This window comes from Protopterus annectens, chromosome 4.part0, assembly GCF_019279795.1.
Source record: "Protopterus annectens isolate FY-2018-M chromosome 4.part0, PAN1.0, whole genome shotgun sequence".
NCBI classification, from domain to species: Eukaryota; Metazoa; Chordata; order Ceratodontiformes; family Protopteridae; genus Protopterus; species Protopterus annectens.
Window position 1 is genome coordinate 1368785291 of NC_056733.1, and position 27654 is coordinate 1368812944.

Consider the following 27654-nt stretch of genomic DNA (forward strand, 5'->3'; position numbering starts at 1 on the left):
CTGTTGCTGCTGATATAAATGATTTTCCATGCATACTATTGATAATTTGTTTACATGAAAAGGATGTTTTGAACATATTAATGATATCTTTTTTCACCTAATACATGAGAAGAGGGACGAACTGAACACAGGCCTTCTCTTATTTTAATTTAACAAGCATATTGTATTAAAATATCATACTAGTGCGCAAATGCTATATGCAACTGTTTTATATTTAAAGTAATAAATACACATGCTAAATTGTAAAAAGGACTATAAGTAACATTGTTTATGTTTCCACATTAAGATAAATGATAGTCGATAGCACAAAAGCAGTTAACATCCCTACCCCTACACAGAAAATAAGGAAAGGAAACGTTTACAGGGTGAGTCTCTGGCTTGATCCACGCACATCAGCTACAAAGTAAAATAAATAACTACATAAATTCAGTATGCACATATAAGAAAGTTTAGCACATAAATTCTTAGAGTTAACTATGAATTTGACAATCGCAAAATAGATTAAGATTTAAATTGTCTACATAATAAACAAATATGCAAGACTATTTTTATATAACTTTTAGTCCTATCAGTCATCAACCACCATTCCACAGGTGGAGTGTAGAGAAACAAATATAGATTTTGGAGTTTGATTTTCCTTTCCTTTTTTTCCAAATTAATCTTTTTAATGGGTTCATTTGTACTTCTCAGTTTCATAGACAAAAACGTACTCGATAATCTTCCAGAAATATATTGAACAATAACTCAAACTGTCAGCCTGCTACCCTCCATAAATTAACACTTTCACTGCATAAATTTAAACACATCTTTTTTATTTATTAGTCATACAGTTCAGCAGGTGTTGAAAATAACAATTGTACCTTAAATGCTGCAGCTTCCTGATGAATAACTGTTCCCAAATCTTCTATGCCTGTAGGCCGTGAAGCTAAACAAAAATAAAATCACAATTTGAGAAGAGAGCACTGTACCTCTCTTTTTTCATTTATTAACATTTGCTGTTATTAACCATTGTGATGCCCGTGCCCTGCCCCAGCAATCAAGGAGCCTCAATCCTCACCACTAACACCAGTGAAGGGCATCTCATATAGGAGGAAAGGATAGCAAATGCACACAGTAAAGTGCAATTTCCCTTAAGAGCACACAGAGATCACAGTCAGTCTGGGGCTGATCACTCCCTTGCTTTCCAGGTCCCCAATAAGACTCCCCACTGGCACAGCTATAGGGTCCAGATCTCAGCCTAGCTGGGCAAGCTAAAACTTCCAACACCCTCTCTGTCCAACCAGTGCTTTGTGTCCCTGCCCAGGTAGCTGACACACACACACACACACACACACACACACACACACACACACACACACACACACACACACACACACACACAAACTTTGAGAAGAGTTTATACAACCACACAAACACTCCTGGGGAAGGCTGACACAGGTTCTCCAGCTGTGCCCTTTTTTCCCAAACTATACAGTAGTATCAGCTGCCACCACCCACTAATATTTATCAGCTACTCAAAGGCCCTTAAAAGGGTGTCCAGTTATTACTGCACAATATTATTATTCAACCAGTAAGTGTGACTAAACAGTTAAGGCTTATTAGAGTGACTTGGTACAGGATCACTATATACATGCAATGTATATAGTGATCCTGTACATGCAATGTACTCTAGAGCTTAAATTATCTCTACATAAAACATCCACAGTTGAAAGGTTTAAAATATTTAATAATAAATAATAAAAACACAAGACAATACTTTTTACTACACAGTGCTAGTCAAGAATTCAGAGATCACAGAGAAATACTTAAAATAATTCAGTAGTACAGTCCTGACATCACACAAAAACACTTAGTCTAATCTTTCTAGTTTCTAGCTATTTCTAAGACAAAACACAAGTCTAAGATAAACTTACATACAGAGTAAAGGTAGAGTGCTGATGACTTGGATGGTCAAGACAAAAATGCTTAATGTTCTCTGATTGTCTCTGTTTTTAAAATCACATTCCTGGTTCACATTACATCATTCTTCACACCTCCCTGGGTTCCCAGGCTAACAGAAACTACATTTACATTCTTTACCTCTGGGCAGAAACCAGAGCAATAAAGGACATTTATGCATGCAAATTCTGGCCATTAACTCTGGCCTTAAAACAATAGCAAGAATTCCTTCATCTAGACTGGCTGGAGCTGTGTTTACATCAAAGGGTCACAACATGCTTTTACTTGGTCAGTAGAGTGAACTGTTGTTACATTTTTTCCAGTTCCACATGTAACACTATTTTTACCATTTAAGACAAGCTTGTGGCTTACATTAATATTTACAAATGACAGAATTTTAATTCTATCTGGCTAGGCTGCCAGCCTTCACCTATCTTCACAAGCCTTCACCTATCATCACACTCATATGTTTATATTCCTTTGATTATTTGTAAGCAGGTTTGGTGACAAAGAGACACAATGTGAAACACTACCAGATACATGATATTATTTCTGAATAATAATGCAATAACGTGGAGAGACCAGTGTACTATAAAATCATATATAAAATTGAGAAACAATATGATAATAATAGGGCATGCAGTGTAACATCTCTGCATAAAGCATGGTGAACTTTGGCAGCTAATACTGCTCTTATAGTCCTGATAATGAAGGTAGGACACCGTTACATGACTCAACATATCATGTGCACTCAGCAAGACATCATCAGATTACATGGAACAGCAAATTTGTTTGAAACAAGAAAAAAAATGAGAAATAGGGTAATAATCTACAAATCATCACTGGTTTACTGATTTGAAAAAGCTGATTTGTGAAACAGTTCCAGCATTTGAGATAACGTGGATCAAGATGAGCTACAAAAATAAATGAGCTGGAAGGGGGCTATAATAGTAAACTATGTACAATTTAAAACTGTGTATGTATTTCATTTATTTAGTTATTTATTAATCTATATATCTCTTTTTATCTGTCAATATATTTATTTATTGCTGATGTGATTAGTTTCAGAAAGTACAAAGTGACCCATTGTGAAAAGCTTGAGAAAGAAAACCAAAACAGTGTACCATCCTTGTAAGAGATGTGAGAGACAAGTCGTACCAAAACAGTTGACAATATAAAAATAGTGCAACTACACAATTTTCTTGGCGAATCACTTCTGCGAATTAAAGCCATTTCACAATGCAGCATGTTTTTTTCATACAAAATGTGGTTGATTAGATTATTGCTTTCATTATGACATCAGGAGATGGCAATGATTTCTTAACCACGTCTAGAAAAATCACAAAAAAAAAAAAACAAAAAAACATAGAAACAAATATTTCCAGGATGATAAAATGTGTATGGAACGTATCTGTGTTTGTAGGTGTGACTCTTTTTGTCTGTATGTTTGTCACACATGTGTGGAGGTACTGAGTAAATTGTATTGTAAAGATGAGCTCTACTCTTTGTGACTGCCAATGTGATACATGCTCAAAATGTTGTTGCAGAATAATTTCAAGTATCTTATCAAACTGGTTAGCCTTGGAGAGGAGTGAGAAGATGAGGGTTGAATTTTCCTCACTTTCTCTCTCTCCTATCTGAGTTTGTGCAATAACAGATATGGTATATGCATATATACATACATGTCTCTCTCTCACTCTCTCTGTATCTATATATATAAATAGATGGTTACCCCCCCCCCCATACACACACAAAAGCTTATGTGTTTTGTTATCTTGGGAGTGCCACTCCTGACCTTGCAAGGCCTTAGATAGTTTAGGTTCAAATGATCACTTGCCTATTAAATGAAATGCAATTATTCATAGAAGACTCATTACAGAGGTAAGGTATACTTATGCAAAACTCTAATGAATGAGATAGTAGTCTTTCCTGACTGTAAATTTCAGGAGCCATGTGTGGTTAGTATACACTTTGATACAGATCTGCCAGAAGTAGCTAGATCTATTGTTTATTTTAGTTTTATACAAACTTTATAGGCTGATATATATAGAAGGAACAGAGTTTGGATACTAGAATTTTTACAGCTAACCCTGACCTATACTATACTGGTCTTCTATACTTCAAAATGAGAAAGAAGCATAGTCATCAAAATGGAGGCTCTGGTAAAATACTCACAAGTGTAAAATCAGTAAACCAAGACTCCAAGCCCCAAAAAAATGTAAATGTCACACTCAGCAGCAATAGTGATATAGTTAACACATAGCAGAGTTATAAGCAAGACAGCTGACATTTGTGAACTTGTATAGAAGAAAAATAAAATAGAGGATTTAGATGGTCAGGGTAGATGCAATAATTATATTACAATTTTTTATCAAAACCTTTCAGAGATCTGAGTAGGCATTTATGAACACTGAAACACTGATTCCCAAAACAAGATTTTTTTCAACTATGAAACACATTCTCAATAATATAGTCAGCTTAAAATGACCTTAAAAAAGTGATCCAGCCTCAACAATAAAATGATGAAGTTCCCTCCATACTTGTATATACGTTGTCTGTTCCTTTGGCTGGACCACATTTATCTCACCTATAACATCTGTATTGCGCATTGTATATTCATGACCCTGTGTCTTTTTAAACCTTTTTGTTATGTGTTCATGTTTTTTTATATCTATGTTATGCTCTATCCCCATAGTATTTAATTTAGCTATACATTTACTGTTACTTTTCTTTATTTAGTACGTATGTAACCCAGGCTGAGTCTGCAAAGAGTCAGATTTGATCAGTGTTCTACGAAGTAAACAAAATAAGATAAAATAAATAAAAATCATTTGAGAAGTCTACAAAATGAAAAGTACTTATCAGTAGTAAATTAACTGGTGTCTTGATACCGTTAAAATCAAAAAGAAAAAAAACAACATCAATTTTATATATTGAATGTAGCACAGGTTTGTTAACTTAATAACTGAAGGATATTTTTAAGCTGCAATAAATTTCTAAAACTTACGCATATTGTACTTTTTCATCTTTACAAATAAAATGCTATGTAGTCATAAAACTATGACCCCCTTAATATAACCTGAAGCTGAAGGGTGTTCACAGTCATAGCATTACAAAGGGAATACAGCACATAAAATATGACAGCTGAAATTAAATTCTGAATTGGCTGTGGGTAGGAAGAGGAATGTGGGAAAAGGTGTCTGTTGCATGTCTTTGACATGTGTGCATACATTTCCCAAAGAGATTAGCAAAATATGCATGAGTGCCTGTTGTGTGCAGATGCCTTCAGCTGTATGATTACAATGTTTGTGGAAGTGAGCTGCAGTGTAGAAATACACTTATTTCATATCCTCCAGGCATGTGTGGAAAGCTGGGGCTTAAAAGCCAAAAAATCTGACTCTACTGCAAATGAAAATAGCACTTGCAGGATGGGACTCCTACTGTGACTATTACAAATGAACTGTGCAGTTATGATATGTATATGACAAAATGTACCAGAACGGTGCCTGCGGCAGTCTTCAAGGTTCGACTGATTTTCAGAAGTAGGCAACCCACCAAAAAATAATGTTAACAATGGAAAATCATGCCAGTCGCCCTACTAGACAGGGGTCCAGGGAAGTAAATATTGTAGGAAGAAATAGCCAGGGAATTGTTATGGCTAGGCTTGTATAGGCCCTAGGGCTGATAGCCTAGTACCAACCTATGAACCTATGAAAAGATACAAGAAATTATATAATTTTATTATTGTTTCAACAGGGGCAGTTTTCTCTATCTCTCTCTCTTATCATCTCCTCTTTGAGGGCTTCACCTCATACCTTAATAAAAAATATGCTAACTGTGACATCATTTTACTGTGAAATTAAGTTAACACTTAATTTGGAGGGGAAAAGATCTTGAAGAATTCCATTATGTTTTAACCTCTGAATGGCTTCACAAAGTCTATCTTTTTTTAGCCACAGATAATATTGTATTTGCATGTGCACCCTTCCACTTTTAGCCATGTTTCTTAATTAACCAGTAATAGACTCAGGGGGTAGAATCACAACATTATTGACCTGTTATGCAGCAACCGCCTTCTGATGTTATATCATACATCTTCCTCTCTGTACTTTCTGACTAAACAATGTGCACTTTTCACCTTCACTACTATAAATTTGTCAAGTTTTAACATGCTTTCCTCTGTGGCTTCACTATAGGAGTGAGAACATATTCTTTTCTAAATGACACCCATCTTAGGTTCAGCAAGAAATGGAGGAATCACAGGATCCCACTGGAATTCTCACACACACACACACACACACACACACACACACACACACACACACACACACACACACACACACACTCTTGCAATTCCAAAAGTTTTTCACTATAACTCAACAAATATCTCTCCGGCCAGTACAGTTTCACTTCATCTCTTTCAAGGAATAACTGTGCAGACCATAACACCACTTGAGTACACACAAGCATATTGAGAATGTGGAAATGCCTGCAAATACACAAGATGGGTTGCATACAGAAGCATGAGACTTCCAGCTTTTTAAACCTTGAAGTTGTGTGTCATATATGCTTTCACTTTGTTACTATTAATGCTCATAAAAAACTGTGTTTGTGCAGTCTTTGTTTGGTGCTGACAGTATCACTCAACACAAGGTTTGCTGCAATCTGCTTCTAAATTCATGTGCTGATGGTGGATATTTGGGTATCTTTATGTCAGAGGAAAAGACAAACCTTTCTATTCTACTGAGTGACAATCTTGTTTTGTCTCACAGTAAGAAATGTGGTACTTCTGTTATAGTAACCTTAGTTAAGTGCGCTATTGTGTTTCTGTACAGATGAACAAAGGTTAATTTCTATAAAGAAGCCCTCCTCTGGGACTTTCACCTAATGTAGAAATGTGAACATACACAGACACTAGTCAGTGTAAAAGAATTTACAGTGCTAATGCAGCAAAAAACATATACATATCCTGCACCAATCAGCTGTCTTCAGATTCGACTGTACACACACGTCAGGAGTTTATAAACCTTTGGAATGCTTTGTGCTCAGAAACTGCTGTAAAAATAATATTGACTGGTTTTGGATTACATTACTGTTATCAGGCATTTTTGATGCACTTTGTGGTAGTGATTGCAGAGTTTGGTCCATGTAAAGTTAGTTTACCTCTCACTTCTTATGGGAATTGTTGGCAGTTGTGCCTCTTTGTACAGCTTGGGACAGCAGACGCGACGTGCTTGACTTAATGTTTATGCTTTGTCAAGGCCTTATCATGTACTGTTGCAGTCTTTTGGAATCCTGTCCCTGGTATAGCTAGTTGGCAGAAAGGATGAATGAGCTGTTAACAAGTTACTTTCTGTGGTCCTGTAGTCCAGGGTTTCATTCCCTCAATCTTCATTGCCAAACTGTGTTACTCTGAGTCACTTAACCAGAGGACAATAAAGTACACTTATCTGTGTGACTGTGCAACCTTAAAATGAGAGTAATTAAGTAGTTTGGGGAGTGAAGGCTTAGTCTTAGGGTTCTGTAATACAGAAAATATAATCTTTCACTGCTGAGCATTGTTTCACTTGTGATATTGTGCATTATACATTTTTAGTTTTAGCCTTTTGGTTTCAGTATTTTGTAGTTCAGTCAACTGCATTTCAGTTATGTGTAGGAATCTGTTCAAAGGAGGCCATACAAACCATTTAGTGGAAAGATTAAAGTATTTATCTCAGTAGGTATGTGACTAATAGCACATCATTATGATGTTTATTTCTTTCAGATATAGTTTCACAATCTAACTGTGGTCAAAGAAGAAAACAAATGACTTCACTCATCAAAATCATTGATCACTAGGGGATCAAGGCGATCTTGTACTTACCCAATAAAAGTCAGGATAAATGAAGGTTGGATGAGAACTAGAAAACTACAGATTGCATGGAGTTGCCAAAATGTTATCTACTACGTCTCAAAATATTGAAATATTTTATATTCAAAAATTGCATAAGAATTTAATTGCTCCCAAATGACTCCTACCCCACAGATTCATTAGAAAATGAGCAAAGAAAAACAATTCTGTATTTGTAACCCCATAAATCTGCTTTATTAGTGGCTGGTGAATGACTTGAATGCAAAAAAAAAAAAAGACTTTGTTCCTCAAGATACCAATAGAAGGCTTGCTGACATGCTGTTACAAAAACAGCTTAAAGTAGATGCTTTAAATATTCATGGATGCCACCTTATGAAAATATACTGTTTTGGAAAAAAAATGAAAGATTTAATCATGGACATGTGTGTGGTATAATTGCTCTTCTGAAGACTGCCCCTAGTGGATGAAATGCATGCATACCTATCAGCTGTACAGATTTTCACAGAATCTTCAGATTTTTCCCTTGCATTGTTGGTCTGTCCCTCACAGAAATTGTTTCTTTTTGAGAAATGACTGGGATGGTATAAGAATTAAAGTCACTAAACAATGACAAATATTTGAGTTTCAGATTTCATATCTTTCAGAAAATGCATGCTAACACAAATACTGTTATTCTAGCAACTTTCAAAGTTTGTAAGAGCAATATTTAAAAGGTGTCCCTATTTTTGGGCCTTTGTCCCCCATTATGTCAGGCTTTGTCCAAATTTCTTGAGCTGAGAGGTTGAGAGGTATGAATGCATGTGGTATTTAACTAGCTTCATATTCGTTCTCTACCTTACTTGTGACTATATGTCCACTCACGTCTTCTACTTCCTCTTCTGTAGGCCTTCCAGCTATCCAGCAACTTTCAAATGAATTGATTATTCCCTGTGCATCCCTTCTCTTGTCTTATAACCACACACACACACACACACACACACACACACAGACACACACACACACACCCACACACACACACACACACACACACACACACACACACACACACACACACACACACACACACACACACACACACACACACACACACACAATCAGTGTTCTAGAACTAACATGGACATCTACAGATCTGGGGGTGCAAAATAATGCAGAACATTGCAATTCACACATACACTCACTTAATAACTCCTAAGATAAGAAATGACACCATTACATACTTTCTACACAGTTCTATACAGTGCTATGTTTTTCAGTGAAATTAGTTTCAATGTTATGAGTGGACTGTTTGGCTAACCATTGGAAACACAGGGTTGTCATACTCAGTTGATATCCATTAGTATTTCTGTAAAATATCCTAACAAACTAAAACAATGTGTTATAAGGTCACACAGGTAACATGGGATATATGCAAATGACCTCAAAAGAAAAAAGTCATGGCCAATCAGTACTGCCATATAGCTGAAACACCTGATGTCCTTAACAGGTCATTTGCATATATCCCATGTTACCTCTAATACAAGAGGTTGTAAGGAATTATACAGTGGAAAATCTATCTTGACTAGACTTTATTTTTTACTTGATGTTTTTTCTGTGTGACCTGGTTACTCATTGTTTTAGTGTTATAAAGTTTCAACATTATGACATATGTTACAGTGAGCCAGCTTCCTTAGATCTACGTGAAAAGTGCTCAGGCTTACCCCAGCAATATATGCTACAGTCGACCATAAGATAGTAACTCTCCTAAAACACAGCGACACATAGACACAGGCACACACACACACACACACACACACACACACACACACACACACACACACACACACACACACACATTCTGATTGTTAGATCTGAAGAAGTCCAGTGTGTTTTTATTGTTGATAGTGCTCATACAATAAACTTCATGTTGTAAGTACAGGCATCTGATCTTATTGTTTTTGAGTGTTTTGCTATATTCCAATTGTTGTCAAAGCAGTATCTTTTCAACATAAAAGAACATCTTCATGGTTTAGTTTTTCCATAGAATTAAATGTTGAGCCGTTGTTGAAAATATTTGAACTGACATAACATCTTAAATTTCATATGAACAACATGACTTTGCTTTTATAAAAACTCAGATAGTATAGCCTGTACACATTGCTCAATAGTGAAAATATCAACAAAGAAGAAGTGGAGAAGTAACTTATTTATGAACAGGAAATTATTTTCATTTGGGCAAGATATTGCTTAAGAAACATAAAAAAATTGTACTATGTGCATGTTTTGGTTTTACGCAACCCATAATTCAATCGTATTTAAGTAAACTATTTTGAAAATGGATATCATTTTGCAAAAAGAAGTAAAATGATTGCACTGTTCAAGCAGATGGCACAAATAAAGTGAAACAAGTGTATAAAAAAGATTAACTATAATGTAGGCACATTGAAATCATTTTCAGCTTATGCTTTATGACTTGTTTTTTTCACTTTCAATGGATGATGTTCAAGATGACTGAATCATTTGTAGAAATGTAAAATAAAATATTTTTCTGAAAACAAAGCACCAGATGTTCTAGTGGCATACACTCTGTATGCAATATCAGGTACTAAAATAAAATCTAATAACACTAACTTAATATTTGCTAAGTTGTTAAGACATATAGTGTGCAACTGATTATTTCCTGGACTATATAGCAACTAGACATTATGGTTAAATAGGATTCTCAAAGCTACAGGGTATAGAAAAGAAAATTATGAAGATAAGCCTTAGGGAAGCACCATTGTCTTTGCCTTCAGCCTATTACCACATATGCCAAGCTGTACTAACCAACAGCATTGCACTAATGTGTAGAAAAAGACAGTACTCACCCTGTCCACGTTGCAGTAAGATGGTAGCCTACTCCCAGATGTACCTGAAGTATCCATTGCTAACATTTGTTAAAAGTTAACATGGGTTGTGTTTGGAAATGTATCATTTATCAATTCTGTTTCAGTCATACCTATCAACCTGCAGATGTGGACAATAGGAGCAAATGCTCTTAAAAACAGATACATCCAGTCAACAATCTGGACATCTAATTTGCATAAAATTTGAGTATCAATTAGCCCATAATTTACCTACTTCCAGCAGGAATGTGTGATAACATTCAGAAACAACTTTTAAAAAAGTGTTAAAAAAGATGGAAAACTATAAGTACTTTATCAAAGAGATAATGTAAAATCAGTAAACCTGTGTTGCAAAATTCTATCACACAAGGTAATTTATTTTTGCATCTAAAAAACGAAGGTGTGAGATGACTGTTATCTTTCTTTAAATTACTGTTGCTACCAATACTTTAGTCATGTAGTGTACTTTTTTGTGTACAAGTTGGCACCAAAACTCATGTGTGAAGGGAAAAGGGCAGAAATATGTTTAAAGGGTATACCTCCAAAATTTGTTATAAGGTGCAAGGGTAAATAAGGCCCGAAGATAGGAACATTCCATCAAAATAGGAGCAGTTTTTAGGTCTGGTTTAGAGTGTTATATTCACATTAATCAAATAACTTCATTGATAGCACATTATGTATGTATGGTATTGCCTTCTAGAGCTGGTGGCAAATAAGCATTTATGCATTTGAAATTCATGTTATAGATTTTAACAACCTCCCAGCATGTTGTGAGACAAAAAACCCAATAGGTGAAGGCATTATTAACCTGGCTGAGCAGTGATATCTCTTCAGTGACCAAAACAGCATTATATAAGTGCCCTCTCTCCTCTCTCCTTCTCTGTTTACACACACACACACACACACACACACACACACACACACATGCACACGTTTTATATATATATATATATATATATATATATATATATATATATATATATATATATATATATATTGAAATGTATATTATACACTTTAGATAAAAGCTGCTTACAAGTTGTTTACTTTTGCTATTTTGATAAAAATAATCTTTCTCTAAAAAAAACTGAATATGGCTTTGGCAGTGAAATTAAAAACATGTTGATATCGTCAACATTTCATGGAATTTTCAAAACAAAATATTCAGAATAACCTTTGACATAAACCCTAGATTTACAATTAGAATGAAATATTACCACATCATAATAAAGTGAATTTGCTTAATGAATAACCACGTGCAGACTAGATGTAATTCAGCCAACCTTGATACACAAAATGGCTTGATCATATTTTATGGCAGCCGTGCTATATGCTAATGACTATATAATGAAATGCTGCATACTATAATTAAGTGAAAAAACATGGCAACGCAATTCAGAAATGCTTAAATACTTTACAGCAATGTTGCACTCATATTAGATTTGAACTCCACCATGCAGTCATTTCCAAATAAATAAATAGGCAAATATGCATGGTGTTATAACCATAGGAAACCAAGTAAGAAAGTAAAAAGGGCAGGGTGCAATTATCATCATTCCCACTGAGAAGAAAAGGAACTGGCTCTACCAGGAAGTGCACCAGATGAACCAAAACCCTATCTTGAAGTATGTGCTCTAAAGCTTTTTCCAGTCAATGATGAGGGTCTCTACCTGTCCTCATGTAGATTCACCCAACTGAGAATACTAATTATGCTAATTCATGTTCATCTCACTATTTTTTTTTTTAATCACTCAACTTGCATGCCAAGAAAACCTGATAAACATCATGAAGATTACCACAGGGCAGCTCCATGTATAAGCAGGAAGCTAATTATGCTAGAGTAAGAAAAATATCTTTCTATGATTAACCATCTGAAGATGGAATACAGAGACATAGTGGACTGCCATTTTCACACTTAAAAGTGGCACTGGAAGCATACAAATAAAGCGACTATATGTGATTATTTTATCATCCATTGTACAAATGAGGTGCCTGTTGGTGCTCATAATTGTGCAGAGGCTGATACATGCAAGAACTGATTCGGGCAGGTGACACAAGCATAGGTTCATAGGTTCATAGGTTCATACTAGGCTATCTGCCCTAGGGCATTTATAAGCCTAGCCAGAGTATGTTTGGCTTTCGCCACCCATTTTAAATTAATTATGCTATGCCCTTTTTCGAGGTTAGTATACTGTGCCTCTGTCTAACAGTGACACAGAAATGATACCCGGGGTAAACCTACGATCTCCCATCCACTCATCAAGATTCCTCTTGAAGAGAGTCAATGAGGGACTCTGCCTAACCTGGACTGGGATTTTATTCCAGAGTGAAGGGAGCCTCTGGGTTATGAATCTGTCCCACCAGCATGTCCTATTTATTTCAGTGCTGAGATTCAAGTCCCACGAGCACGTAGCTTGATGGGATTTGGATTTTCTGAGGTGCAGCATGTCCATTAATTCTGGGTTGGACATGGCTTTATACGTCAGGCACAGATCACCTCTGAGCAGGCGGTATGCCACTGAGTAGAGCTGGAGTTTCTTTAACCGGGCAGCATACGGCATCTGTTTGAGTCCCTTGATCCTCTTGGTGAGGTACTTTTGGGGTCTTTCCAGTTGCTGCAGGTGTCTGGTAAGGTACATCCCAAAAGGGGCATTGTACTCAATTATGGGCCTGATGAGGGATGAGTAAAGAGGCACGATGACGTCCCCTGATCTAGATGTGAATCCCTTCATGATTAGGTGGGCTATATAAAATGTTTTTCTAACCACTTTGGCCACGTGGTTGTCAAATGAGAGATTGCTATCAACTTGGGTCCCCAGGTCCCTAATTACTTCTTCTGTACTTAATGGATTACCACCTGTGTGGTAATTTTTGGGCACTTTGTTTTTGCCAAAGGGGATGACTATACACTTTTTGGCGATTAGCTTGAGGCCATGTCTCTGGCACCAGTTGTCTGTTTCTATGAGGCCCTTTTGGAGGATGCTTGTGTCGGCTGGAGAGTCTGTTATGGCACCCAGTTTGCAGTCATCTGCAAACTTGGTCAGCCACAGTCCTTCCATGTTGGCCTGTACCTCCGAGAAATATATACCGAACAAGAGAGGTCCCAGGACTGAGCCTTGTGGGACGCCACTTGTAACTGGTTTGGAGGCTGACATGGCTCCAGCTATTCTAACCATGTGGGTTCTGTCCTTGAGCCAGTTTGCAACCCATCTAGTGACATAGGGGTTTATATTTAAGCTGGTGAGCTTATCTATAATGCCCGAGTGGGGTATTGAATCAAAGGCTTTTGCGAGGTCCAGGTAGGCTGTGTGGACCACCTTCCCCTTGTCAATGGCCTTGGTGACTGTTTCAAAGAAATCGACCAGGTTTAAGAGGCAGGATCTGCCCTCAACATAGCCGAACTGGGTAGGATCCAGTGTCTGTAGGTCCCCAATATCTTTATTTATAAGGTCCATGATGATCCTTTCCATAGCTTTGTAGACCAAGCTAGTGAGACGTATGGGGCGATAGTTTCCAGGATCTGTTGAGGCACCACCTTTGTGGAGAGGGACCACTGTTGCTGTACACCACTCTTTGGGTACATATCCTGTAGTAAGGCTGAGAGTGAACAGTAGTTTTAGGTTTGGGTTTAGCTCTTCTTGGAGTTCATGTAGGACGCATCCCGGGACACCGTCTGGTCCCATTGATGCTGTGTTTCTTGCTTTGGAGAGGGCAGCTCTTACCTGAGCATCTGAGATGTCAGGGGGACAGCACTCTGTTGGGATAGGTGGAGAAGGTGAAGTGATATGGGAAAGAGTCCAAGATTTTTCTGAAGATTCTGTATACGTGTTGAACAAATAAACTCCTGTAGAAGGGCTCTATTAGGTCATAGACTATGGTTGATGCCTGGAACAGTGTGTGGGAAAACAGTGCTGTCACTGCTACAGTAACTGGAGTCGGGTGCCTCTGTGGATATATTGGCACTGATGTTGGTTTTTGGCTACTTTAGTTTTTACACATCATGTCCTCCTTCCCATATCACTTCGCCTTCTCCAGCCATGCTTGTGTCACTGTATGTATACCATCTTTTAGCTAAAGAAATAATCTGCCAGTGCATGTCACCATCCAATATTTCAGTATCCCTTGTTTATGTCTCTAGTCCCTGCAGAAACTGAAAAGAAAAGGGAGATGCACAAGACCAGACAAACGTGCTTAAGAGAGGACCACAGTGAGCATACATGCTGTCATGAAAAGTATCGCTTTTTGCATTTTAACAGTTGTACCCATTAAAAATAAGAATGTTTAATATTTATACAATAGTGCAATATCTGTCAGTAATTGCATCCCTCCAGGGTAGTAGTTTCACTGGGTAGTGTTAGTAGCATACTTCATGCCTCAGCCAGTGTATGTAGACAATTATGTTAAGTCTATGTGCACTGAGCTCCTTAGGATGTTTGTGGGTTTAATTCGTTCTCCCTTCAAACAAAAATGTTCATTGCAAGTATATTTGTTATCCCACTAACATCAATGTACAAAAGCAAGTTCATATATGTAACATCAATTAGTAGTAGTTTGCTGGCATTTCACAATATGTAATTGAAGTAGTTATCATGTGTGCACATTTCTGTGTGATCAGCATGTTTGTTATGTATATGTACAATCTGGTTATTGTCAAAAGTGAAATAGCATCGCTGTCCACAGTGTGGCACATACGTTCATAGGTTCATAGGTGTTTACTAGATTAATGATCACAAGGGCCTTTTTGCACCTTGTTATGCATCCCAAATCTCTGACAAGTTATTTTATCCCTGATAAGTACAAGCAGGGCCTTGGGATGTGAAACATTTACATGCAGGGGCCTGGGTGATGAACCATTTACAGGTTACCTGTGTCCGTTAGAGACATAAGTGCCAAACTAGGGATGAATTTCCTGTTCCCCATCCAACTCTCCATGTTACACTTGAATTGAATTAGGGAGGAACTTTGCTTCCCATGGACAGGGAGCCTGTTCCAAAGAAGGGGTAGTCTCTGGGATACATGCCTGTCTCTCCAGCAGGTCCAATTTATATCACAGGCAAGGTTTAATTCTTTAGAATGGGTAATTCTGCTGCTGTTTGTTTTGCTGATATACAGGAGGTCCATCAGAGCAGGGTCTGACAATATCCTATATGCCAGGCATAGATGTCCCCTCAATAGCCTGTAGGAGACAGAATACAGGGATAGGGCCTTGAGGCAGTCTGCATTGGACACCTTACTTATGCCCTGTATTCTTTTAGTTAGACACCACTGCAGGCATTCCAATGGTTGGATATGCCTGGTTAGGTACATACCAAAGGGGGCATTGTACTCAATGATAGGTCTGATAAAAGCTGAATGCAGTGGAACAATGACATTGTTGGACCTAGATGGCATACCTTTGCTTATAAGTTACACAATATAGAACGATTTCCTCACTAATGTATGCACATGCTGGTCAAATGCTAGATTAGTTTATATGTGTTGCCAAGTCCCTGACTACTAGATCAACTCTAAGGGGTATGTGATCAGTATGATAGTTCCCAGGCTGTATGACTTCCTGTAGGATACTATTATGCATTTCCTGGCATCTAGTTGTAGTCCATGGCTCTGACACCAGTTGTTTGTGTGTGTCAGCCCTTCCTGGAGAACATTTGCATAGATGAGTGATTCAAAGACAGCTCCTAATTTCTAGTTATCTGCAAATTTAGTCAGCCATAGGTCATTTATATTGGTCTTGACATCAGAGAAGTAAATGCCAAAAAGGAGTGGTCCAAGGAGTGATGCCTGAGTGACTCTGCATGTGACTGACCTCTTTGTAGAGGTGGACTCACCAGTTCTAACTTGCTGTGTCCAGTCTATGAATCAACTGGCTATCTTCTGGGTGACATAAGGGTTTGTTTCAATAAATAGCTCCTGCAGTTATTATTCTTTTATTTCAGATTGCATTTGAGGATGTTTTTTGAGTTTTAGCTTAGTGCCCCTCCCCCAGCCATATGTTATAGTCAGACCGACTGTTGACACAACTTTGTAGGTCTTAATGTTAAAAGGTTACTATGTTTTAATGTATCAGTTCCAGCATAGTTAAGAATTCAATATTCATTGTTTTTGTATTTCTCTTTTCCTATCCTTTTTTCTATTCTTTCCTTTTTATACAATTATCATCTCATTTCTGGACTATTACATGCTGCAGCCCAGCAACTTGCACCTAACCCTGTTATCAATTAACAGGTAGCACCAGTGGCACCCAGCACATATGGGTACCAGCCTACCATAGTTGCCTACACATCTCCTGCCTACATGCATCAACCTGTTTTAGTTAGCCCTTCACTGGAAAGTAATACAGTGGCACCCTCTGGTAACAATGTAAGTGGAGGTGACACTTTTGTCATTCATTAGGAACTGTTGGCTTGTGGTGAATATAAAAGACATGAAGTTTAATTCCTTTGTCGGCTGCATGGAGACCATGATCCAGTGACTGTCTAAGTCACGTCCCTATTCACCTCCTGAGGCAGGACCCAGTGGTGACAGTTCTCTGGGTGATAATTAATCTTTCACTGGATCTAAGCTGGCAGAGAATGCATCTTTAAACACCCAGTCTTAGCCCCTGCCTTGGTATTCCCCTCACTTTTGTGTATATGGCCACCCCGATAAAGTGTACCATCCTTGCCTCACTATTGTCTTCCTTCTAATTGTCTGATGTTTGCTTCACTATTGTGTTCATATTTGTCTTTGTCTGCCACCTAACATCACCCTTATATCCACCCCTTTTTTAAATGACTTCCTCCTCTAGCATGACTGGCTTTGATTGTTCATCATAAAAAGTGTAGTTTTCTACAAAAGATTAAGGACTTCAGTCATTAAATAATTATAGCTATTGTTGCAGTTCCCCAAAATTACTGAAATACAAATTTGAGAAGTATGATCCTATCCCACCCACATTCTGCTCATTCCCTATTTGCTCACTTTGTGTTCTACCATTTGCTTGAGTCTTCCCCTGTAGCCTATACTCCAATTTCTGACCTATAATAGATAAAACCAACATGTACATGTTGTGATGATGTGAGGCTGTGCCAGCTATGCCAGAAAGAGTAGGGCAGTGCATGCGTAACATATGCCAGCATAGCTAGTTGGAGTTGTGTAAAGAATTTTATGTCATTTGTATATAAAACTGATTTGTACATATGCATGTCTTAAAATGTATTTGTAAAGCTGCTTGTGTTAAAAAATGTATCAACAGTGGGTCCTGCTGGACAGAAAAATAATATACATGTATGTTAGGCTGTATTGTGCTAACTGCTGAAATGCATGTATGTTAATAGAGGATGCTGAAAGGGAAGGAGTTAAGCTCAGCCCAGCTTACCTTAAGAAAAATAGTCAGAAATTAAATGACTAAGTTTAGGCCATAAAAATCTTATCTCATAGGCCTGAATGCAGCCAGAGATACAATATCTGGTCTGGAATCCCACTCTTATTGCTCTTTGTGGTGAACTAATTGCAACTCTGGCTGCTTAGTCTCTACAAGAAAAACGAAAGCACTGGAATTGTTTTACAGACTCCAGATGCCTTAATAAAGCTCTAGGTTTGTATTGTGACACATCTGTACTAGACTCTGGTTCAGTTTCTAGTCAGGGGGTAGCATGAGAACCACAGAATCAGGTGAGCAGTTGTGATGTCATTCTACAGTCAGCACTAAAATTATTTTGGATATTAGTGAGAAATGAGATAGTGACACTCTGCACACTGTCTTGGACCTAACAACAAGATCACTCACCCATTTCATCTTGCCTTGCTCAAAGAAGTAAGTAGGGAACAGTAATTCTTCAGTTAGTTAGAAAATTTAATGAGATTAGTTAAATACTGTTTTTCTGTATCTGTCTGAAATATTTCCAGCTGTATTGTTTTTTATATTCCCTGTGAATTGAAACTCTGGAGTTTATTGTAAATAGATATAAAGTATTTTTGTGTTTTCTATTTTATTATTTATTATTAAATATATCGAAATTTTACATAGTGGTTGGTCTTTTAGAAAGATATTTAAACCTACTTATTTGGTGACACTGTAGACTTCATTCTCTTGAAAGTCTTGCACTTGGTTAATATTATCATTTGTATAAGTATTCATTTTACTTAAAGTAATTGGGTACCCTAGTAAGAGCCTTAAAATAACTGGCTGGTGGCAGTAAATCTACCTTATAGTCTGGGCAGAGGGGGCATAGCTGGTAAATCTGTGCCAACCTTTTCCAGGTGTGTGTGTGTGTGTGTGTGTGTGTGTGTGTGTGTGTGTGTGTGTGTGTGTGTGTGCGTGTGTGTGGTACTTCAAACAGGGACACAGAGCACTGGTTTCTGCAGAGAGAAATGTAGAGTCTTATTTGGGGCCTGGAGAAGAAAACTCATTCATAGGACTGGAGTGCTCTCCCTGTGTGCTTTTAAGGGAAATTGTGCTTGGTGCAGAGAGCTGCATCTGTAAATCCTGTGTTTATCCATTTTTGTTCTAACTGAACATCCCCCCCACCAGTGTCAGTGGTGAGGATTGAGGCTCCTTGATTACTGGCCCATAGGAGGAATGTTACACATGCCTATAAAGGGCTTTTAAAAATCATCTTTCTGTGGTCATACATTTAGCAGCAGTTGGAAGAAAGCAACATCAATGCCAATATATAACCACAGAGAAATGACAATTTTAGTCCTATGGTAAAAATGAAATCCTTGTCATACTCTAATAATATTTCCATTGGTTATGCAAATGAGCTGAGTGCTGATGTGTGTCCTCAAGTAATTATGAAATAAGGTTTAGTTAATCGCATCACTGTACCAGATTCAATGGCTCATGTAGTTATGAAGGTGATGTGTACATTTTTAGAGCACTGGATGCGGGGTTTTTATCCCGTGAGGGTAGCATGTTGCTTTACCACGTTTGGTTTTTAATCTGGAACTGTCTTCAGTTTTTCTGTAATTTTTTTTTCTGACAGTTTTATCCATCAGTGTGTATGTGCCATATCTCGCTAATAATTTGGTTCAGGAAGTATCAGTGACAAAGCCATGGGTTCATCTTCATTCAGTTCCATTTCTATTTTCTTGATATCATGTACTCCATTCCCCTGAATGTGTTTTACTGACATTTCCCCTTCAAATGATGCATAGAAAGTCTGGCTAATGTTCTTTTTCATGGAATATCAGAGACAAAGGCATTTGGTTCAAATCCATTCAAGTGTCTTTGTCTTGCTGTCTGGTTTTACACTACTTGGAAATTAAACATTCCTATCATCAATATGTAAATTCTACCAGAGAGATTGATACTTTCTAACCAAATTTATTGATGAGCACATCTAGCACTGTTGAGCTAAGAAGCTGAAAAACATTCTCTTATTCCACTTCCATCCTGCTTATTCCTTAATGGCTATCTTGTGCTGTATACTCTACTTGCTTCCTCATTCCAACCTTTATTCTGGAGAACAAATACATAAACACAATAAGCTGTCCATAAGGTGCCTATAAAACAGAAAACATTCTTCTATGTTCAAACAATGCATGGCAGGTCACAGAGACCAACACTGATACACATGTACAACCAATTTGAAATGTCACTCCTCATCCTGTTGTAAAAATGCAATCAAGTCCTTGTCCTGCTTCTTGCTCTTGGCATTGGCCATCCAAATTAGCTAAGCATTGTTACACATCTCCATGTCAATCTGAAATAAAGTAAAGTTAATGCCTTTATTATAACTGCTTTAATGGCTCAGTGAACTGATGACATTATTTTTTACTGTGTCAATGCAATGAGTAGGGTGGTTCAGTGTGTTTTAAAATGTTCATTTACAGTGAACAAACACATTATGCTTCATTGATGCATGTAATGTATGACATTGTTTTGTCTGACTGCTTCAGTGGCTCCCCTTGCTAATATACTTGTAAGGAGAATACCTCTAGGAAAGGCATGGGCTCACATCTCTTGAGGCATATCTTTCTTTCTTTTTATGCTGTCAGCCTGCATATGCACAAGATTTCCCCAATATGTGTACATTTTAGGTCCCCATTTTAGCCTGACTGCTTCAGTTGCTCCCTCTGCTACTAATATGTGGATATACTTGTATGTGAACTAAACTGATGGGTCAACTCTACTGAGGGTATCATGTTTTCCTTTTTTATGGCATTCAGATTATAGTGAAGATCCACTGTTTACAGCACTCTGATGTTATCAGTACTTGTGCTGGTCTGTACATCATCAAGTTACTTTACTGTATCCCACTTCTCCTGTCCAACTTTCACATTATTCTACATTCATGTATTGCCATACCACCCTGCTTTTGTGGGCAATTCCCTTTGCACTCTTCTGTCAATTAATATGATTTCTGTTGTTATAGTGAAATAACTGCTAAAGACTGAGGATTTCAGACATACTTTATACGCTGAATATTGTGTGTGTAACTTTTAAGAAATTGTGAAATTAAATGTCACTTTACTTGTGGAAAAGATGCATTTTTTTAGTATTTTAAGGTATACTTTGAAATAGAACAAACTTCAGTGTCATTAATATTTTTAACATTTTCATATGAAATTTTCAACATACCATCCACGAGTCCATAAAGCATGAAATTATAACTGCTGGTGTCTAGTTCTGTCCAAAAATATATCTTTGTAAAATGACTATGAAAAGGCATTTCTGTGCAAAATGGTTCAATGGCAGCTACACAGTTCTTGAGTCATGCATGTAAGTGGTAAATGAAACATTTGGAGAAAAGTATCAAGTATTGGAGAATTGATATTTGTTTGTTTATTTTAATACAGAAAACAAAAATATTAGTGTTTTGACATTTTGAAAGTAGAAGCCAGGTTACATGGATGTGCTTGTGCTGGAGGAGTCAGTACCACAATGCATTTTAAAAATGATACAATAGGTTTTGCTCCCCTGCACCAACTGACTAGTACCCTAACTCTAAACTTGCCCTGCCTCTAAATCCTAATATTGCGCCTTACCTCAGAAAAACTCTTTATATAATACTACTACTACTCACAAGACAGCTAAGACACATGCACCGGCACACAGGCACTGCACTAAATCTATTCCATTAAGTAACACTTACTCTAACCTTAATTCACATAGACATGTGAAAGCACTTGGGCAACCTAATACAGAAGCATTCAAAACATCTGAAAGTTTTGTCATTAGTTTCCAAAACCCACACATACTTTGCCTCCAAGTATTTGATAGTTCATTCATCTAAAATCTTCAAATGTCAAAGAACGGAATACTTAGCAAACAGCATTTCAAAGGCATTTAGTCAATGGGAAAATGTCAAAGAACAGAATATTTAACAGACAACATTTCAAAGTCATTCAGTTAATTGGGATATATGCAAATGCCCCCCCCCCCCCCGGGAATATAACAGTGTTTTAGCTACATGGCTTCTGAATTACCATGAGTTTTTATTTTTTCAGTCTATACGGTACCTTGAACTGCCTATAATACCCATTAAGACTTAAAAAACAAAAAGTCATGAGCATGACATGTTTAAGCTATTACACATGAGCACCTTAAATGTCCTTTTGTACTCGTAAAGACTTAAAAAATAAAACATCATGGGCGCTACAGGATATTTAAGGTATTACACATTGAAGATAAAAAAAGTCTGAAAATGGCATGTCTACAGCTAGTGAGGTTTGGCTTCATTAGCCTGAATCCACCCATAAAGATTTCAAAAATAAAAAGTGATGCTCATTCAGAAGCCATGTTTTGGAAACACTGGCATGCCCTTAAGAGGTAATTTACATATATCCCATGGACCTCTACTACAGGAAGGTTAAGGTATTACATAGTGAAGGCTCTAGCTTAGCTGAGTTTTTTTAGCAGTTTTTATTGGATGACTTGTTTGGATAACCTTTTTACACTTTAATCAGCCATGATATAAAATATCCATTCATATCATCATCATCATCATCAGAACCTGGGACAGATCCTATCTTGATCGTGTTAAGGGATCCTCCAACACAGTCTTCATAAATTACTGGTCATGGACTATCAGAGTTAATGATTTCTTCCCAAGTCAACCGTCCCTCAATATAGGAGTATTCATCATTTTTCTTAGCAAATTCCGTAACAACATGCTCAGAACTACACAGTATCTTGTCTTCCTTTCATATAACAATAATGAGACGCTGGAGCTTTCTCACTTATCTGTTCCAAAGAGAGGAATTTAAGGAATGGGTAATGGAGATTATTCAGGAGCTATTAGAAAGGATAGAAATGTCTTCTGAAAATATAGCTAGTGAGTGGGATAAAATTAATGTGGAGTTTAGAAACAGTGGGAATAAAAGACAGAGGGCTATGGTTAAGAAGTAACAAGACTTATTTAGAGGGATAGGCAAATGTTAAAGTATTGCAGAATAGGGGGAATCTCAGAAAAAGAAAGAGGGTCAACTGCAGAGTACTAACCAGAAAATTAGGGATTACTTCAATAATATGCATGAATTTCGAAAGATTGCTTTTAAGCAACTGCTTTTATATAGTAACAGTAGAGCAGTAGAAGAATGCAACTAGGGTTGTGTCAGTGTGGTTTGTTTTCATTTATGTAAGTGTATGATTGCTTATGTCATAACTAATGGTTTAATAAAGACGCTTCATATTTAAAAAGGGGGTAGGATTTCAATAATTTATGTAATGCTGGTTAGGCTATATGATATATAGCAATATATGTGAAGTATAATGTTTGTTAATGTTAATAGACTGATTACTTTTGCATAAATGTAAATTGCCTATTTGACACGTGATAATTCAATAAAGGTTTTTAACAACAACAACAAAAATAATAATAATAATAAGTCCCTTCTTGTCTTGCTGATCCATAATATGCCTATAGAATGAGTTTTTGTTGTCACTGACAAAACTGGATAGACTGCATTTGTGTTTCCTTTTGCTGTCACGTGTATCCCATGGTCCTCTGCTGCAGGATGAATAAGGTATCTAACAATGAAGGCTCTAGCTTGGCTAGATTACTGGGCATGGGCTATCAAGGGGAATGATTTCTTCCAGACTCAACAGTACCTCAGTATACGAATATTCAACATTTTTTGTTTAGCCAATTCCTTAACAACATCCTCAGATGTGCAAAGTATCTTGTCTTCCTCCTCCGTACTTACAACAAAGATGAGTCCCTCCTTGCCCTGTTAGTCCTTAATAGAACTATAGACTTATTTCTTGTTGTCATTGCAAAACTAGATAGACTGCATTTAGATTTTCTTTTGCTGCTTCTTACTACTGATGTAGACCTAATCATCCATATTTTTGTTGTGCCTTATTTACAGAATTACAGAGTCATGGCATCATAGAATGTACAAGAAAACTAAACCTTATGGTCATTTACACTTTACCAGTACCCATACATAGACCTTACCTCCTTTTTCAAGGCGTGATAGGCCAGTTATACATGTATTGAATTTATGAATACCCAATCAAGTTGTTTAATTTCTTCTTAAACAAGATAGTGCATCATATTGCTTAATCTGAAGAAGTTTGTTGTAGACAATGGGTTGTCACTGCATAATGAATCTGTCTCTCCATCATAATTCGCTTATTTGCTGAATCGGATTCAGACTTCTGGTTATAGTCTTTACAGTACTATTTGATATATGGAGGAATAAGAGATCTTAGATTGCCAGATCCCTAATGTTCTTGAAGGTAAGGCACAGATTGCCCATAAGGAACTTGTAGGACACAAAGTCATGGCCTCCAGATATTCTTGACTGATTGGCAACTTTGGTTCCATGATTTTTTATTTTTTTTTTATCATGAACCTTTGAAAGTCTGTCTAACTGCTTGATATGTTTAGTAAGATACATCCCAAAGATGGCATTGTATTATATGATGGGTCTGATCACTGCATAACACAGAGGGGTCAGGACTTCTTTGTACCTAAAGCAAATACCCTTTGTGGTCAACTGAGCCAGATAGATAAATTCCCTGACCATTGTCTATCCGTATTCCCAGGTCTGTCACAACATCATCACTTTGTAGTGGAGTGCTTTTTATACTACAAATCTCGATGCAGTGTTTGTTTGTTAAATGCAACAATATTGCATTTGTAGAATATATGTTTTACCAGTTGTCAGCACAGCAGCTATTAGCATCTGTACGTTAACTTCGTGGCTTCTGCATATCAGAAGGAGATTCAAGTATAACACAATGTCTACAATCATTATCAAACTTGGTGAACAAGACATCCTGCTTTTCATGCTCTCTGCGGCTGTACCTGCCACCATCACAGTGTGTGTTCTGTCCCTCAGCCAATTAGCTAGCCGCCTAACCACTTAGGGATTGATTTGAAACACATTTAGCTTGTCAATAATGTTGGAATGTGGTGTAATATCAAATATTTTAGTGAGGTCAAGGTATGCTTTATAGAAAGACTGGCCACTGTTCCTGACTTCTATTACCATACCAAAAAAATAATTAGTTTAATTAGTAAAGATCTACTGTTAAGAAAGTCAGACTGCTGGGGTCAGGTCTTATAAATAATCTGTTATAACCTATTCCATGACCATGAAGATGAGGCACATCAGGCTGATGGGTCTGCAATACCCAGATTCCATGGTTGGGTCACCACTGTGTATAGGTGTCATCACTGCTGTGCACCACACCTTGGGGACAAAGTCAGTAGATGAGTTCAGGTGAAATAGTTCTAGGAGTGTACTCACCGGTGCATGTTTACTGCTCTTCAGAAGGCAGTCTGGTATTGGCATTGGCCCTCTTCAAACGCAATCTGGATGATTGGCTGGGTAACTGTAAATTCACCCCCAGGGTTCCACCTGTATCCCTCTTGGACAGGGACAATAGGTGCTAATTGTGGAAATAAGGGTAGAACTTGGCTAGACTTGTAAGGGCCTTAGGTCTATTAGCCTAGTAAGTTCCTATGATGCTATAATCGTATGGCATGCTATAAGCTCCAATACTATTTGTATATATTTTTTTAAGTATTTTTAATAAGTGCTCTGGTTGATGTTTAACTAGCACCAAACTTTTTTTTTTTTTTTTAATTTTAACTAAGTTCTGTAATACTATTCTACCAAGGTATTGTATTATTTTTCTTACGGACCATCTCTCTTTTTTACTGCTAATTATTCATCACATACATAATACATTTTTTTTTTATAAGGACTCCACATTTTTATCTGTACATTTAGTACTGATGATGTAATTCTAATCCAGTCCAGGAGCCCCTGATGAATTTTTCCATAGTTGCCAGCGTAATACCTCTTGCATTTTTCATCTTTAAAACTGTAACAATTGTTGAATAGGTAAATTGCACTGAATGTGATTTTATTATGATCTGAATTACTTAAGCTATGCCTAGCATGAACATTTGCTATTTTACCAGTTTGTGTACCTAACCCTACATCCTGAATTACTCTAACATGCTAACACAGTGACTATTCATTAATTATATCAAATTCTAATAGATTTCTGTTGCTGTTTGAAATGCATATGCCACAGATGAGATCAAATAAATAATCTGCTATGATTCAAAATGTGCTCACCCCAATATTTCTAAACTTCTCAAAGAACTTGCAATAATCTTTTTGGATCAAGTTTATACAGGTCTTATAACTATAATTAAATTAACAGCAGTGATAGGTAAATCTGGTGAAGAAAGACAACTAACCTCTATGTATGACATGCAGGTAAATGTCATTGTATCTGGACCACAGAAACAAGAATTAAAAAATCAGAGCTGTAGCTAGCCAATATGGTACTCTGTGTGGTCACTGTCAGCTGATAAAATACCTCTTCTACTTTCAACATTTAAGTTGTGGAGCAAAACATATACACAATCTTCACAATGCTAACCTTATACACTGCTTTACAGTTATAACCATTGAATACTTATTTTGAGACATGGTTTCTATTGCAGATGTTGGGTATATGGGAGTCTGGTATTGCATTAAGTCCTATAACATCAAGATTTGAATGTTTGACTGAATTTAGTTAAACCCAATACAGTTGCATACAGCTGCTGTCACAGATCTTCAGAGTAATGAATTCCTCTTTAACTTATTGCAAGGTTATATGGATGCAGAACTACTTCATGTAGAATAGAGTGGGCAAGGAAGATTTAGCCACCCCTCCCCATATACAGTGGACTCAAAGTTTATCCAAATTCCTTTTATTGCAGTGATGGCAAAATATAATGCTTGCTGGTATAGACTTTACTTTTATATTTTTCCAAGTGTGAACTTTGCAATTGTTTACCAGGAATCTTAAATCATTTTAACTCAAGCATTCAGATATCTAGAGACATAGAAAAGGTAAATAGAAAGGAAGGATAATAATAATATGCACTTCTAAGTAATGAGGAAATAATGGGTATTATTGAATCATGGGAGTGGAACTGGTGTACTGGTTAAGGTACTATCAAATGCTTTTTTAAAATAGGATTTTTACAGGAGGTGTTGGATTTCTGTGTCTTGTTTTCGTGAAGCTGTATATACACATCTGATGCTAGTAAAGTTCTTTACCTCAGAGATGCAGGGTACATGGTTTGATTCTGACCTCTGGTAATTGGCTAGGCTTGTAACAGTCTGCAGAATGACAGACAGGTGTTTACTTATGAACTTATTTGTCTTCCTCATTAGTAAAGTGGGTTCAATTCCATTACAGTGAATAGCTGTATCTTTCGGGGAGTGAATTGATATAATGGTTAAGGTGTTTACCTCTTAGACACAAAGTACAGGGTTTGATTCTCACCTTTGAAATGGAAATTGGCTAGGCTTAAAATTGCTGATAAGGACAGTTAGCCCAGTACTTACTTTTAATCCTATTAATTCCTGCTATAGTCTGCTTACAAAATGCATAGGCAATAATACAGAATACACATGGAATACCACATGAAGGAGTATCACCAACAGTTTTAATTTCAGCAAATATTTTAATATCTGCTGAGTGTGGTGGAAATTCAGACTCATGAAGTGTCCTTAAAAGATTTATTGCTCTTGTCCTAAACTGTAAAGAGATTTACA

At 37.0% G+C, this 27654-nt stretch overlaps 1 protein-coding gene across 1 annotated transcript in view; it reads right to left on the reverse strand.

Moving 5' to 3' along the window:
* Positions 1-27654, reverse strand: part of TGFBI (transforming growth factor beta induced) — a 270562-nt gene that overhangs the window by 16205 nt on the left and 226703 nt on the right. Inside the window, exon 15 of the mRNA XM_044069218.1 lies at positions 861-925. Within this exon, the coding sequence (XP_043925153.1) occupies positions 861-925 (65 nt within the window). The remainder of the gene's footprint in view (positions 1-860; positions 926-27654) is intronic.